The sequence below is a fragment of the Sceloporus occidentalis genome, unplaced genomic scaffold (assembly GCF_023333645.1).
Source record: "Sceloporus occidentalis isolate IW3139 unplaced genomic scaffold, rSceOcc1.0.p SCAF_3, whole genome shotgun sequence".
In the NCBI taxonomy this organism is placed as follows: Eukaryota; Metazoa; Chordata; class Lepidosauria; order Squamata; family Phrynosomatidae; genus Sceloporus; species Sceloporus occidentalis.
The window spans coordinates 20,549,234-20,565,391 of NW_028316983.1; the positions used below are offsets into that span (position 1 = coordinate 20,549,234).

At 39.8% G+C, this 16,158-nt stretch overlaps 1 protein-coding gene across 1 annotated transcript in view; it reads left to right on the forward strand.

The window, feature by feature from the left end:
* Nucleotides 1-14,743, forward strand: part of CBLN4 (cerebellin 4 precursor) — a 29,534-nt gene extending 14,791 nt beyond the window's left edge. The window contains exon 3 of the mRNA XM_089518493.1: nucleotides 12,353-14,743. Within this exon, the coding sequence (XP_089374619.1) occupies nucleotides 12,353-12,550 (198 nt within the window). The 3' untranslated portion in view covers nucleotides 12,551-14,743. The remainder of the gene's footprint in view (nucleotides 1-12,352) is intronic.
* The last annotated feature ends 1,415 nt before the right edge of the window (nucleotides 14,744-16,158 follow it).

The window sequence follows — 16,158 nt, forward strand, 5'->3', positions numbered from 1 at the left end:
GTTGCTCCTCCCCCTCCAAGGCAGCACCAATCAGCTGCCTTGGAGGACCAGAAAGAGCAACCAGCGAGAGGTCCTCCGAGAGGTAGGAGTGGCCTCTCCGCTGGTAGTCCCTCCCCGGACCCCTCAGTAGCCAATCGCGTGCCTCAGCTGCCCCAGCAAAGCATGCTGGGGCGTGGTGAGGACCAAAGTCCCCAGCATGATGCCAGCACGGCCTCCCCGGTGGCAACGCGGCTCACCAGGTAAGTCTGGCAGCTGTCCTTTATCTTTGGGGGTCAAAAATAATTCCTTGGAACATTTAGTGGGAATTCCCTCCTAACCCCATACTATAATCTCACTTTTTAAGATGGATTTTAAAAGCATCAAAAAGGAAAAAGTAACAAGAAGTGAATCATTGTTGTAATATTAATGGTTTCAAGGTTTTTGTGCTTTCCAGTGAGGTACATAACACATCACTTTTAAAAAAATTACTTTCTCCACTTTTTAAATAAAACAGGCAGAGCATGGCACCCTCTTGCCCTTTATTTTTGTGTTTTATAAGCTGTTTTTCAAAGTACAATTGTTTAACCAAAAAGGAACAGGTACAAAAATATAATAAAACATTTTTAAAGGCATATTTGGCCACAAATGGTTCATGCCTCAGTAACCTCCCAAATAGACTACTGCAATGCACTGTTCATGGGGATGCTTTTAAAAAGTGTCCAGAAGCTTCAGGTAGTGCAAAATGCACCAGACTCACACAAAACTAGTGTCAGGTGTACATTTCAGGAACCATATAATACTGGTCTTGCAAGAGCTATACTGGCTTCCAAGCTGAAACCTGGTTTTGATCTACAAAACCCTAAATTGTCTGGGACCAGTATATCTGAAAGACTGCCTCCTCTCATATGAACCTGCCAGAAACTGGAAGTCTACAGAGGAGGCCCTGTTGCATGTCTTTATACTTCATAAAGTTAGGATGGTGGTTACAGGTAACAGAGCTTTCTTTGTGGCACCAATATAAATGTGGAATGCCTTACCACAGTCAGAGTGTGGGTACTGCAAGAGATGCCAAGTTGAGAAGCTTCTTGGGCTGCTAAAATGTCGTTGTGTTCTATGATACAAAATTAAAAATGCCCCTTTGCTTCTACTTCAGTGTCATTTCTTTCCAAGATTGAAAGAAAATAGCAAGATTAATTTAGGACAAGGAAGTGGGAATGTCAGGAGAAATGAATGGCTATAAATTTTATATATTTTCTTGCTCTGTTACATGGAGGGTTTTTGTTGAATGAACATATTTGCAGAGTAGAGTGAGACCTACTTCCATATGATAAAGTTCTTAGCTGATCCTATAATTCCTGTTTCAAAGGTTGGGGAATGTTTGGTTCTCTCCATGTTTTGCACTATAACTCTTGCTACTGGCTGGAAATTCTGGGATTTGGAGTCCAAAAGAGATAGAGAACCAAAGATTCCCCACCCATGGTTTCAAAGGAGGAACTGCATCAGTTAGTGGCATGATATAGGACTGGATCATAGCATCTGTGAGCCAACTGCACTTTCTAAATACAGTTTGAAGATTACTGATGTTAGTGTCAAGCTAGAGGTCAGACAGAGGTCTGTCTTCTTCAAATGAGTGTTTTTCAGTGTCTGTAAAGCAACATATGCTCTGGAGGCTGTGAAAAAGAGCAAAATAATCCGTGAGGTGGAAGTTAGACAAGGTATTGATAAATCCTTTCAAGACCTAGGACCCTATCGCATGGGTCAAAACCCCGGCTTACCTTTCCTGAATTCAGTGCTAATTTAGGAGGCAGCCAGGTCCTACCACACATAAATTGCCACCAGATTGCCACCTGGGTCCGTCCCGGATGCAGCCCGGATCCTATAAGCCGCTTCAGCAGCCCCTTTTAGAAGCTTCCAACTGCTAAAAATCGCCACCAAAGTGGCTTACAGGATCTAGGCTGCATCTAGAATGTTAATGTTTTTAATGTTTTTATACTATTACTGTTTAATTCTGTTTTAGTACTGGGAATGGGGGGCAGGTCTAAGGTTTGATTTTTTTTTAAACTCTATTGTAATTTGATGTATTTTATTGTTGTAACCTGCCCAGATTCTTTGTGATTGGGCGAGCTAGAAATAAATCTTTATTATTATTATTATTATTATTATTATTATTATTAGAATGGCCTTGGTTGGCAATTTGGTAGTGATATATGTGTGATAGGACCCAGCCACTTCCTGAATTAGCACTGAGTTCGGGAAAGGTAAGATGGGGTTTTAAACCCATCTGACAGGGTCCTTACTGTTTGTTCTCCTAAGAACTTTATGGCTAAGCTATATTTTCCCACTCATGATGTTGTTATTGTGGTGGTGGTAGTGTGACTTCAAGTAGTTTCTGACTTATGGAATTTTCTTGGCAAGAGTTATGCAGAGGAGGTTTGCCATTGCCTTCCCCTGAGGCTGAGCAAAAGCAATAAGGGAGAATATGTATTTAAGGAAGGAGTTTTGAACTGGAAATGACAAGAGGTGAAACAGTTAAGCAATCTCTTCCACCCACTATTTTCTGGGTTTAGGCTTAAAAACAGGAGCGGGGAACCTCAGATGTTGGGGCCAAATCTGGCCCTCCTGGTGTCCCAATATAGATATTTGGGATGGCCACCCCCCCCCCCCCTCCATAATACTGTTTTTGATAGTTCCCTGGCCTTTCTGCAAGTCATTCTCCCTTCTAAAAGAGTGAAATGTCTCTCCTAAGTCAACTGATGGTGAGTTGACTTAGGAGGATATAGCTACTAATTTGAGGATATTGCTACTAATCATAGTTCAAATACACACACTGGTAGCTCTTTGATTGCTTGTATTTAGGTGCCCCTGGCAGTAAACATTTCTCTATAAAGTTTCTTTTACATAGTGGCAGATATCCTCTGTGTCTTGGGGTTCCATGTTTGTAGAGAGCTGAATATGGTGTCAGTGAGACCCCCCCCCCCATGAATGGCTTTGTTGAGGGAACATGATTTTGGTCAGAATTACAGGTGGGGAAGAAAAGGTTAAACCTCCTCTTCCTTCACACAGTGTAGTGAATACATTGTACTGTATTCTGGTGAAAATCCCTACACTTGTTATTATTTTTTTTTAAAGAAAGTAATTACATACATGGCAGCCAGCATTACGTAATGGTTTGAATGTTGGACTGGGATTCTGGGAGTCCAGGGTTCAAATCTCTGCTTGACCACTGGGTGATCTTGGGCAAGTCACACTCTCTCAGCCTCAGCCAGAAAAACAATAGCAAACCCTGTCTGAATAAATCTTGCCAAGAAACCCCAGTGATAGGTTTACCTTAGGGTCATCATAAATCAGATATGACTTGATGGCAGACAACTACAACATCAGTTACATACATACTTGCTAATAATACAGTTAGCATCACCTGTAATCTGGGCTTTGAGGCAATACGATTCATGTCTAGGTTACTGACTTAAGTTTTCCATGACAACATTCCTCTGCACTACACTCAGTGGTGGCACTTATCCCATTTGGGTGATGAATATTCTGGGTTTAATCTGAATTTGGGCCAGTTGCTGAATCTATTTTGGGCATAGATGTTGGGTCATTTTGGTAGTTCCTTTCAAATCTCCATAGTGGATTCACTACGGCATTGACATGGAAACCACTGTATTTGCAATGTATTCAGAAAAATACTAAAATAATAAATAAATAAAACTTTTATTTATATCCTGCTTTTCTGTGACAAGACAATCAAAGCGGCTTACAGCACGTTAAAATCCGCATTTACAAATTTGTGTCCCCAATTCCCCCCCTTAAAAAAGGATTAAACAAGTTACAATTAAAACATCGATTAAAAACACAATAAAAATACAGCGAGGACAGAGCGGCGGGCTGGTACATGATGTGAGGGGCAAATACAAACAGGAGTGAAATTCATTTCCTTCCCTGTTGGTTATGGAGATCTCTTTCTTTTTCTACTCCAAAAGCAATAGTGAATCAAGAAAACAAAAGCTGATAGTACAGAGAATTGAATGCAGTAGGGTTTGGCAAGTTATAATGGAAACAGGTCTCATAAGTCGGGATGTAAAGAATATTCTCCAAAATTCGAAAATTAGTAGAAATATGTCTAATTCAAAAATTTCGAAAGCATTTTATAGAGAAGAAATTCTGATCACTTCTCAATCAATAAGTAAGAATTTTGATTTTTAATCATTTCCAAATGAAGAGAAGAGAAGAAACTTTCAGCTGACAATTGGATGGCCAGGATTTGGGTATTTTGCGTAAGAAAAGCTACCATTCATCCTGGGTTTTACCAGAGGCTATTTCCTTTGTTAGGGTGATTTCCCCCCCCTAACTTTGCTCACTCACAGCTTTGCTTTGAAAAACAAAAGAGAACAAAAGGGGAGGCCTTCTGCCCTTTATGCCATGCTCTGCCATTCAAATTCTCACATAAGAGAAGAAGGGTGAAATCTTAGCATTGGATCATCTCATCCAACCCCATTTTTTGATACATCACATTCTCTTATTCATGGATATTTTGAACTCTCCTTGCCATATATATATATATATATATATATATATATATATATATCAAAATAAAAGTAGGTTTGCCTTAGCATCACCTTGAGAGAGAGGTTTGTCATGCCCTGCCTCTGAGGCTGAGAGAACGTGCACTCTCCATGCCAATTATTATTATTATTATTGCATGACCTTAGCATCACCATGGGAGAGGTGCAGAGAGAGAGGGCAGGGAAATATCTAACAATTTGTAAGCTGCTCTGATAGCCTTTTGGCTGAAGAGCTGGGAAATAATAATAATAATAATCATAATAATAATAATAATAATTATTATTATTAGAGTGCTAATCCCAGCTCAGCCATGTAAATCCCTGGGTAAGTCATATTGTCCCAGCCTCAGGGACATTCTTAACCATCCTTGCCCAAAAGCAAACCAATCATAGAATGAATGAATGAATGAATGAATGAATAAATAAATAAATAAATAAATTGTAACTGTACTATTTAAAGTTGCTTTCTTGAAATGAAACAAAACCAAAGTGCAGAACCATAAGCATTTACAAGGCTGAGCTGGGATCAGGACTTTAGCCTCCCAGTTCACCATAGAAATTCACTGGCTGACCTTGGACAAGTCACATGCTCTCAGCTTCAACTCCAACTCCTAGGTATTCCTTCATGGTAGAAGAGGGGTGGTGGTTGGATGACCTCTTGGAATCCTTTCGAATGCTAGGTTTTATCGATCATGGCAGAATTCCTGCCATTGCATCCCACCCTGCCCCTTCTTCTGTCCTGTGAGGGTCACACTCTCTCAGCCTCAGAAGCAGGGCATGACCAACTCTCTCTCTCTGCACCTCTCCCATGGTGATGCTAAGGTCATGCAATAATAATAATAATAATAATAGGCAAGGAAAGTGCAGAATATCCATGAATGAGAGAGTGTGACTTACCCAATGTCATCTTGTGGAGTTAGATGGCTGAGCTGGGATTACACTCTAGCCTCCCAGTTCACCATAGAAATTCACTGGCTGAACTTGGTCAAGTCACAGGCTCTCAGCTTCAACTCCAACTCCTAGGTATTCCTTCATGGTGAGTTGGATGACCCCTGGCAATCCCTTTGAATGCTAGGTTTTATCTATGGCAGAATTCCTGCCATTGCACCCCTTTTTGAGGATTCCTGCTTGGAAGAAGAGCATTGCCATTTGACACACCACCCTCTCCTTCTCATCTGTGAGGGTCACACTGTCTCAGCATCAGGGGCAGCCCATGGCAAAACTCCTCTTTATGCCAAGAAAACCCTTGGTTTGTCCCATCTTCCAGTGCCATCCTGATGTTGAACAGGGGTCAGACTACATGTCCTCTGGGATCCCATGTATTCCTATATATTACTTCATAGCAGAAGGGGGTTGGACTGGATGGTCCTTGAGGGTCCCCTCAACTCTAGCATTTCTTGTTGGGGCTTCAATTACAGTTTATTTGTTGAGACGGGGCTTTTTTCCCCCTTTTGTGTGTGTGCCTTCAGGTTTTTTTAAGCATAGGAATGTTCTTTAAACATCTGCCAAACTTCCTTTTGACATGGTAATTGAGTTTGAAATGCAAAGTAATTAGCGTAATTATTCGACTTGTCTTTTATTGTCATTTGAGAAATCTGTGATAAATATTTCGCTAGCTGCTGAAAGGGAGAGAAGAAATCACCTTTTGAAAGGGGGATTTGTGGAACGAATATTTTTTTTAAAAATTCTCATCACGTTCTCAATGAATGAGAAGAAAAACATGGGTTTCTCCAATCACTACTCATAAGGCCTTTGAGAAATAACCTGGTGATCCACCATCCCTGAATAGTGACAACGAAGCTATCATTAGCCTTGTGGAGTGTGGCACCAGCCTTACGAGGTCTTATTTGTGTGCACTAACTTTTTGTCACCTTTTCCACTTCAGGCAAGGCAGCAAGTGTAAGAGAGGACACTTTTACATCTTCAGAGGGCTTATAGCATTTATTCATAGGGAAGTGGGCTTCTCTGCATGGAAAGGAGGGTCCAAGCCCAGATGGAAAAGCACCACCAAGTACAGATGGCAGATCCTTGCTGTTTGATGTGCCTTTGTTATGATAGTGTTTCTTATCCTTTGGTCCTCCAGATCTTTCAGCCTTAAATTCCTAGATTTGTCCATTGGCATGATAACTGGACTTTCTGGGAGCTGAAAATCAAAACATCTGGGGTACAAATGTTTGAGAACCAAACTCCCATCACAGGGCTGTGAGACCTGATGGCCTCAGTGAAGGCCATTATAACTTCAAAGCTAGTTCAGGTGAGGTCATGCATCCTATCATCATCTGCAGTCAAGAGAGATGCAAAGAATTCATCAAATTATAGAGTTGGAAGGGACCTAGGAGGACTTCTAATCCAACCTCCTGCCAGGTTCTGCAGTGCACGAAGCAACAACAGCATCTGTGCAAAATGGCACACCATTTTGCCCCATTTATTGTCATCTTTGTCATCTAACAGACCTATAATTTATCTGCCTGGTTTTCTACTTCTGATGCATTTAGATTCTGAAAATAGTTGATATACCTTTGGTATCTGTTCCTCAAACTTTTTACATTTGGCTTCCCTGAGTTTGTGCTTTCTTTATTTTCTTCATCAGGAAAGTCTTACATTCTTGCCTTTTATAGCTGACTATTGTACACAACTACATCAACACATTTTGGCCTTTTTGTGTGCCTTTTCTAATTAGTGGTGTACATTTTATTTTAACATCTATTATATTGCTGCTTTTTTAAAAAAAAAAGCTGTACTCTGTAAAAGAATATTATCCTTTTGGCTAGACATTTTATTTTCCTTCCAGTTAAATTTCTCACCTTTAAAAAGTGGAAATAAATGCCATTTTTAAATTAAATATGACTCTGTTAGACCTTCTGGGCAATTTTCCAATCCCATAATATGTTGATGTTAGTGTTGCTGTTATCACTGTTTCCAGGAAGTTCAACAGTGTTTGCACCTTGTATGAGATCTGGAAATAATTCAATTGAATCATGAGCCAATTCCTTACAACTAGCTTCCCAATTGTTAGTGCAATTGTAGATATGTCTAATCAGATATAAATCTCATTGAACTCAATGGGTCTTGCTCCCTAGTAAATGAGGATAGGATGTAGCCTAAGTAGGCCATCTTGTGGTTCCAGGGAGTCATTTGTGGGTTCTTAGGATTAAATGGAAATCTCCTCTTACCAAACTCCAGCCTCAGAGAGTAAGATCCAATCCAGATTTCCCACCACCTCCCTCACAGCCATTGCATCTGGTTCTGAAATCATGGATGGGGAAGAGAACACTGGGTGGAGACAGTGAAGACAGAGGGTCTCCTGAATCCACATGGATCAGATGAATTTAGATTCATTTAGATTCTGAAAATAGTTGATATACCTTTGGTATCTGTTCCTCAGACTTTTTACATTTGGCTTCCCTGAGTTTGTGCTTTCTTTATTTTCTTCATCAGGAAAGTCTTACATTCTTGCTTTTTATAGCTGACTATTGTACACATCAACACATTTTGGCCTTTTTGTGTGCCTTTCCAGTCCCTACCCATGCCTTCAATAGGGAGAAACATTTAGAAATGTGATGAGAAATGTACAGGCCATGTGGTCTCTGAACCCCACTTATGTTGCCCTCCGAGTTACCAACCTCCAAGAACTTACTTTTTTTAAAATGGATTTCTGGGGTGATTTTATTTTGACCCCAAACTTAAGGAAACACCAACTAAGCAGCTTCAGTCCTCTGCCTGCAAGAATCCTCCACCCTTCTTCTCCAGCCTAAAATAGTGAACAGAAGTGATGTGATGTCACTTCCAGGGCACTAGAAATTGTTAGCATGAGCCATTGTGATCTCTGTGGGCATAGGTTGCTTCTTGCATAGTTGCCATCCCTGATTTACTGTAGATCAATGCCTGAGCTAGTTTAAATTAATTCTGTCTCATTTTGTTTCCATTTTTAAAAGGAACTCCCACTGAAAAGTCAGGGGAAAAACACACACATGAAGGATGAAAAATTAATTTGTCCATATTTCCATCTGCTGGCAAGAGCTCAGAAGATTTTGATTAGACTAGATGTTTTGACCTTCTGTTGGATTCTGTACCCACAGCAGTGCTGTTTTGAGTATGGCAAGACACAATGATTCCACTGTAGCTCAAAAAAGGTTGTATTGCTTTTGATTTTCCAAATGTGTTGGACTGCAGCTCTCAGAAGCCCCACCCAAAATTATCAATGGTAAGGGATCATGGGAGTTCAAGTCCAAAACATCTGCAAGGCCAAAGTTCTCCTTCCTGGATTTCAAACAGTGGTATATAAACCATCTGAGAGTGGGCTGTCTGATTGCCTGCATGTCATGATGTAAATTTTCATTCAAAGAGTAACTGAAGCCATTATTTATTAGTATTCATTCTACTTTTCCTTCTTTCCTGATGTCAAAACACAGGAAGCTGTCACAATAATATCAACAGGGAGCAGCATTTTAGGGTCCCAAACCAGGGTCTTTCCATTATCCATTATCTGATCCTTTCAGATGGAGATACAAGAGATAAAACTTGAGCTTTTCCTTGGGGCTGAAGATTTTAAAGAGAAGTTGAATGTCCATTGATCAGGGATGCTCTAGTGGTAGGTTTCCTGTATTGGCAGTCTGGCAGTCAATAACTCTTGGAATCACTTTCAACTCTATAGTTCTTTGGTTCTATGATTCTTCAAGCAAATTTGTACTCTGCCACTGAACTGTGGTAGTCTTGATCCTCTGTGTCATATTTTGTCCTTTGAGATCCTTATCAGAATTTTGATAAAAGGTGATAATGTGTACCTAGCACTTGCTACACTGTGCCCAGAAGTCCAGTTGGTGCCTTTGAAAATTTCTAAAGTTTTGGATTCTAGGCCTTCTAAATTCTGTCAGATCACAGCTCCCATCACCCACAGACAGTATAACCAGTGGTTAGCGGTGATGGGAGTTGCAGGTCAATAATATTTGAAGCACCACACCTTCCGCACCATTGCTATAGAATGCCATGTTCTTGCCTTGCAGTTACTTGCATCCCATTGTTTTTGTTGATATACTAGGCTTCTGGTTCAGGTTTCTGAATAATATCTATGTTGGCCAGAATCTTGGTGGTGACTTATGATAGCAAATTTTCTGATTATCAATGGTAAGGGATGTAGTGTAAGCACCTTTGGAGGCAACTCTCCTAATGCAGGACTTTTGTTAGACTTAAGGGCTGATACACACATACATACATGCAAGAGTTTGGGAAAATTATTCATTTGGACTAGAATTTCCCAGATCCTCCAGAGATTCAGAGAATTGTAAGCCAAACAAGTAACTTTCCAAATTTCTGATGCATGCTTATGAATTTATTATTATATTATTACAAGCCTCTTTGGGGTTATTTGTTATGTCTGAATAGAGCAAATCAAGCCTGAATGCTTACTAAAAGCAAATATTCTATAGATCCCAGGATTCCATAGGAAGAAGCCAAGATGGTTAACCGTGTATTATACTGCTATAATTATGCTGTGTGGATACACTCTATGACTATACAGTATCTAGAAACTAATGAGGACTATTTGAGTGAGCTGGATGTGTTTAGCTTGGGGAAAGGAAGAGAGAGAAAAAATATTTGATAGCTATCTTCAAACACTGTAAGGTCAGTCCTGTAGGAGACAAAGGAAGCTTGTTTTCTGCTGCTAAAGCAGGCAGGCCTCAAACCAATGGATTCAATCTACTAGAGAGGAATTTTAACTAAGAATTAGGAAGAACTTTCCAATGATAATAGCCATTTGACCATGTAAGGATCATGTAAACCCCAGAAGGTGGTAGTTGGGAGGTCCTTCCTGTGAGGTTTTCAAACAGAGTTTGGATAGTCATTTATCAGTGATGCTTTAGATGTGGATACTGGAAGAAAGTTGAACTACATGACACCAGGATGTCCCTTCCAATGGTACATCTGCCAAGAGTCAGACGAAAAAGAACTGAAGTAGGGTTAAATGAGGTCTGCACGTGTGACTAAATCATATCATATGAAACACAAGAGACAAAGCATGGTACTTTTCATTACCTCAGAGTATTTTATTCATACATAAAAGTATACCCCGCCATTTCATTATACAAATAAAACAACATAGTTCATATAAACTGAAGTCACAATATAAAAATATAACAACAATCTTAGCCATTCACAAAAATCAAAGTGTTAACACCAAAATCTGCAAACTAGACAAGGACAGGTTGTGCTGATAAGACAAACGACTCAGCCTGACAAACTGAAAGTCAGCCAAGAAAAATAAAAGTCTTTGTAAATGATTAAAAGACAATCTAAAACGATGTGTTACAATAATGTCAGCTCACCCAGTCATCTGTGAGTCATCACATTATGCTTTCATCTATATTCAAATGATGAGAAGCAACATAATATATGTACACCTTAGACTTTAAGTGTGTGCGCACACACTTGTGATACTGTGTGGGTCACCTATTCAGAGCATCAGTTATTCAAGCAAAAGTTATATGAATCTAGCAGAGACAACATTAGTCAGATTTGTATGGATTAGAAATCATTTTGGGTTCTATCATTACCTGGAAGAACCACATCTATTGCTATGAAATATTTTTGGAAAAGGCTGTTGTGAACTTCAGTTCTTAGCTAAGTATTGTGACCTGCCTGGGGCCTTATACACACCTGTTTGCCTGTTTCACCACAGTTCCAGGACAGAAGAGGGGGACAGGATATTTTTGAAGCTACAGGCAATACATGGTTTGCCTTTAAGGTTGGCTGTGCTAGCCTTGATGGATCACAATTCATGCAAGCTACAGGTCCTTTCAATATTTTTCCCCATCTAAATTTCTCCAAGATTTGGGTTTTCCATGACACTGATAATGATTTTGAGCTTTTCCTTCCCTTGCCCACACTCACTAGTTCACCAGTGCACTTAACTGAACATGCACATAGTCAGAAACACTAAGCACAATAGGATCTTGGCAATCAAATGTATCAGCATGCATTCTTATTATATGCTGTTGGGCAAGTAGATATATATAGGAGGCTTCTGCTTGTGCTCTCTTGAATAGAAGTGGAACCATTGATGGTTATGAACTGTAGTAAAACAGAACTTCCAGTTGTTTACTAGCTGAGTACAACTGAATAGAATGTAATGCACATGGCCTGCTTCCCTTCTCAACACTGGAAAGTTGGTATATGGGATGAAGGAATCTGAAAGTATAACCCCTTCTCTTTGAAATATATCCATCTATCCTATTCTGACATAACAAATGAAAAGGGCTTTATACATTACACATAAACAGTGCACCGGTAACTTGTAAAGTGTGTGTTTGTGTGTGGAGGAATGACAGATATGGAAGGGCTGTTTCTCCAATAAACTTTAGTAATTCTCTATATTAGACTGGAATAATCTGATGCAGGACAACCCATGCATGATACCAAAAGAGGTGAGAGATACCTTTTCATCCATAGTGGAAACCTGTTGTTGATGCAGAGCTTGGAAAATTGCCTTTCTTAAACTAGCACTCCAAGAATCCCCCAGTCAACATGGCTACTGATCATGCCATTGGGGGAATTCTAGGAACTCTCAACAAATCCAGTCAATTTTCTAAGTTGTGGGTAGACTTGTACACTAATATATTTTTGTGCTGTCTCTCCTTGTCCCCAACAGAAGGCACATTTTTTTTATTACTACTGTTTTAAAAACAGTTGTTGAAAGAGTGGCAAACTGTCTGTAGTCCCCAAATACCATGTGGCTTCTAGTGGACCTAAATTCATTCATGTCATATGGTTCTTTGTTAACTTGAGTTTTTTCAGTGCTTTTCTTCTTATAGGTTAACTTGATGCTAAATGGAAAGCCAGTCATTTCTGCTTTTGCCGGAGACAAAGATGTTACTCGTGAAGCGGCCACAAATGGAGTCCTACTCTATCTAGACAAGGAAGATAAGGTATACCTGAAACTGGAGAAAGGTAATCTGGTTGGTGGATGGCAGTACTCTACATTTTCTGGCTTCCTGGTCTTCCCACTGTAAGGTCAGTTACCCTGTGACATTCACCCAAGTGTGGACCAGTCATTGCTTATGTTCTTTGAAGATCATCTTCTCATCCTCTGGATTGATGTTTTCTTTCTTGGTTTCTCATGGGTGAATATGGATTCTATTGTCCAACATTTGACCCTATACGAACTCCTCTAGGATTGCACCGAAGTTTGTGTGTTCAAATACAGTACATTTGGATTAAGACTTAAAGCAGACAATAAATATCTATGCTTGATGTTACAGAATAAAGATGCCTGCAAGATTTATTCTGAATTCCTTTACAGGACTTGGATTTTTGGGAGATGTGGATAATTATTATCTCCCCCTATCCTGATTATATTTTTAAAAAGACTGGCAACCAGGTCTGTAAATTAAGAATCTTTGAGTTCTGTCTTCAATCAAGATTAATACATAGCTGCCAAAGAACTGTTCATTGATCTATTAGTTATATAACGTCTTTGTTTCCCTCACTCTAAAAATTAACATAAATTCATTTTGTTCAGTTGGAAAGGAATAGATAATGGTTATTGATAAAGGATTGAGTTCATTACTCCTCTTTGTACAGTGGGTGAATCACTTAGAAGTTTTCCTTCAACTAGTTAATCTCAAAAGAGGACCACCCTGCTGAACATCTGTGAGCCGTGGCTGGATATTATTTGCACACTGAACAAATTTATATTCTACAGAAAGTATTTTCTAGTAACAAGAAGAGATTATAATGGTAGGAAATAATGCTTACGAAGGTTAAATGGAATTGTTTTGGCAAACCTCACTGGAATACCCTTGCTCCATAAGAAAATTACACTTGTTCTTCACCTTTAATTAACGTGATTGATAATAACCACTTTGTTAAAAAACCGAAGGGATTCATTCCTTAGACACAGCTAATTCATTTGTCTGAGATGGAAATTCTGCCCCCTTGTTTTTAATTATGTCAGTTTCTCAAGCCTTCTGTTGTGTGTGCGGTGTCATCTGGTTTTGCCTTAACTCCACAAATGTATATAATGAAGGTAGATATTGTGGGCTTTGTCCAGACCAAGTTAAGCACTGTACAGTGCAATCCTATGCATGTCTACTCAGAGGCAAGTCCTTCTGAGTTCAGTGGGTCTTTCTTCCAGGAATTGTGTGTATAGGATTGCAATCCTAAAGTCTTACTGGTTTCAGTGGAAAAGACTTAAGCACAGATGTAATTCTTCCATTGAAACCAGGTGGACTTAGATGTGGTAACTTTTGACAGATCAGCGCCTCATCTGTTTATCAAATATTCAGTCCAAATAGCCAGTACCTAAACTTGGTGCAATATCTTTTCTGTCTTTTTGTAAAGGCCATATGAATTCATAAATTTATTTATTATGTTGCTGTTACAGAATAAAAGTTAATATATGTTAGTGTATTTCTTAACCTTTGGGCTCCTAGAAAAGCATCACCCTCCCCCTTTTTTATAAGATGCTATCAGGTAGCAACTTATTATTTTATGCAAGGTTAAAGAATGTCCGTAGGAAAAAGTTTGTGGTTTTTCTCTTCCTCTCTCCCAAAGTACAGAAAGCAATCAGTATACAAAAAGCACCACTAGTTTCTCTGTGTGTTTGATGGACTATTTTTTTAAAAAAACTTCTCACATATTTTAAGAATAAATAGGAGTGTTGCCCCCCCCCCCCCATTTCTGTTCCCTTAGTCTTACCCTGACCTACAACAGAAATATACATGAAGACAGATTTCACACAGATCTAGTTTCACCATGAAACATTTTTCTATGGCAAAGAACAAGAAGGAGCAAATAACAAGACTATATTCCTTCCCTATTTCTGGTACAGAAATAATCTGGACTAACATTTGAATGTAGTGGTTGCGGGTAATTTCCATGTTAATGGGGCAGTGAATCCACTCCAAGTTTTCATCTGAACTTTAAATGAGCTATCAGATGTGCTGAACCCATTTTGGAGGATAGTGTTCAGCACTTTGGATAGTTCCTTTCAAATGTGTACTGAAACCTGGAGTAAATTCACCACCTCACTGACATAAGAACTACCAACAACCACTAGTTGATTTTTACTTTGGGCAATGAGATAGCCTTCTTCACTGCACATGGGTCCACAAATTGCATTAGGGAGGTCAAGATAGGACTATGTGACATAGGAGTTTATCACATGGCTTAAAAACCTGACTTACCCTTGCCGTGTTGATAAAGTTGGGTATTATCACATGCAAAATGCTGTTGATTCCATTGCCTGTCTGAATCCCGGCTAACTTCCAGCTAGAAGCCACACTCAGCCAGCCTCTTTTCAAAACTGGGAAGCTCCCAGCTTTGCAAATCAGCCAGCTGAGTGTGGCTTCTAGATGGAAGTTAGCCAAGATTCAGCTGAGTGGTGACATCAGTGGCATTTTGTGTGTGATAATACTCAATTTTATCTCAAAAGGGGCATCAACATGGCAGGGGTAAGTTGGGTTTTTAAACCATGTAATAAACTCCATAATGTGTGACACAGTTCTCTCCAGCATCAGAGGATAATGGCTGAGGCAGGGAGATGCTCCCAGAATCTGCTGCCTGAGACTGTTACCCCAGTCTCTGTCCAACAACCCAGAGAAGACAGTAAGTACTCACAATGCCACAAGAGTTACTGTCCATTTGAAGGGCTGAGAAAAGGAGCAGTGAGCTGGATTAATCTAATGGATGATTCATGAATTATGTATGTGAGTAGCCTGTCTACTGGAGGCCCCTTGTATGTATATTGACTACATACTTCCCCTTAGGGTGATATTGACCCAAGTCATTATGCACTGGATCAAACATGATACTGATTTGAGCACCCTAAGGAATGGTGTAGCCCCTTATGCTGAACTGTGGGCCATGCAATCCACAAGGGTACCAACATAATACAAGTTAATCAGCATGTACTGATGCATTGCACCAAACAGGAAGTGTGTTCTAGGGGGCAAAATGGCTACCATACACCTGCCCACAATAATGTTTCATATCCTCTTCTCTGTGCACTGGAAAATACAGTGAGACTGGAGCAATAAGGGACAGATACACCAACCCACTGACAGGGAAGCCACAGAGCTCTCCTGCCCACATCTGCTCACTTTTTGAGTCCAGTGATCCTAAATTAAAGTGACTTTTTTCAAACTTTCATGCCATTCTTAACCTGCTGCAACAAAGAATATCATACCGCTATAAAGACTAAGGAATTTAACATGGTGAACGCTTCAGTGCTATGGAATCCACTATATTACATGTACAAGCACATACTTCTCTCTCTCTCTCTCTCTCTCTCTCACACACACACACACACACACATTTAGAAGGGTATTAAATGCAAGGGGTCCATTTGTGTGGACATTTCTATAAAGTGTCTATGGCATTTCTATAAAAAAGTCAAAGCATACAAGATAAATACAGTAGGAGTACGCAACAGCCACAAGACTCATCCTGGGCCCTATTTTTGAAAATTTGGAAAGGGTCTTGATTCATCTCAGGACATGTTTGGAGATTGACTCTGGGTCTGAATCAGTATCTTGCTTGGAAAAAGCTTTGTGCCTCTTCATTGGGAAAACAACAAACATGTTGAACTTGCCCCCCCCCCCCCCTTTCTCTTTCTTCC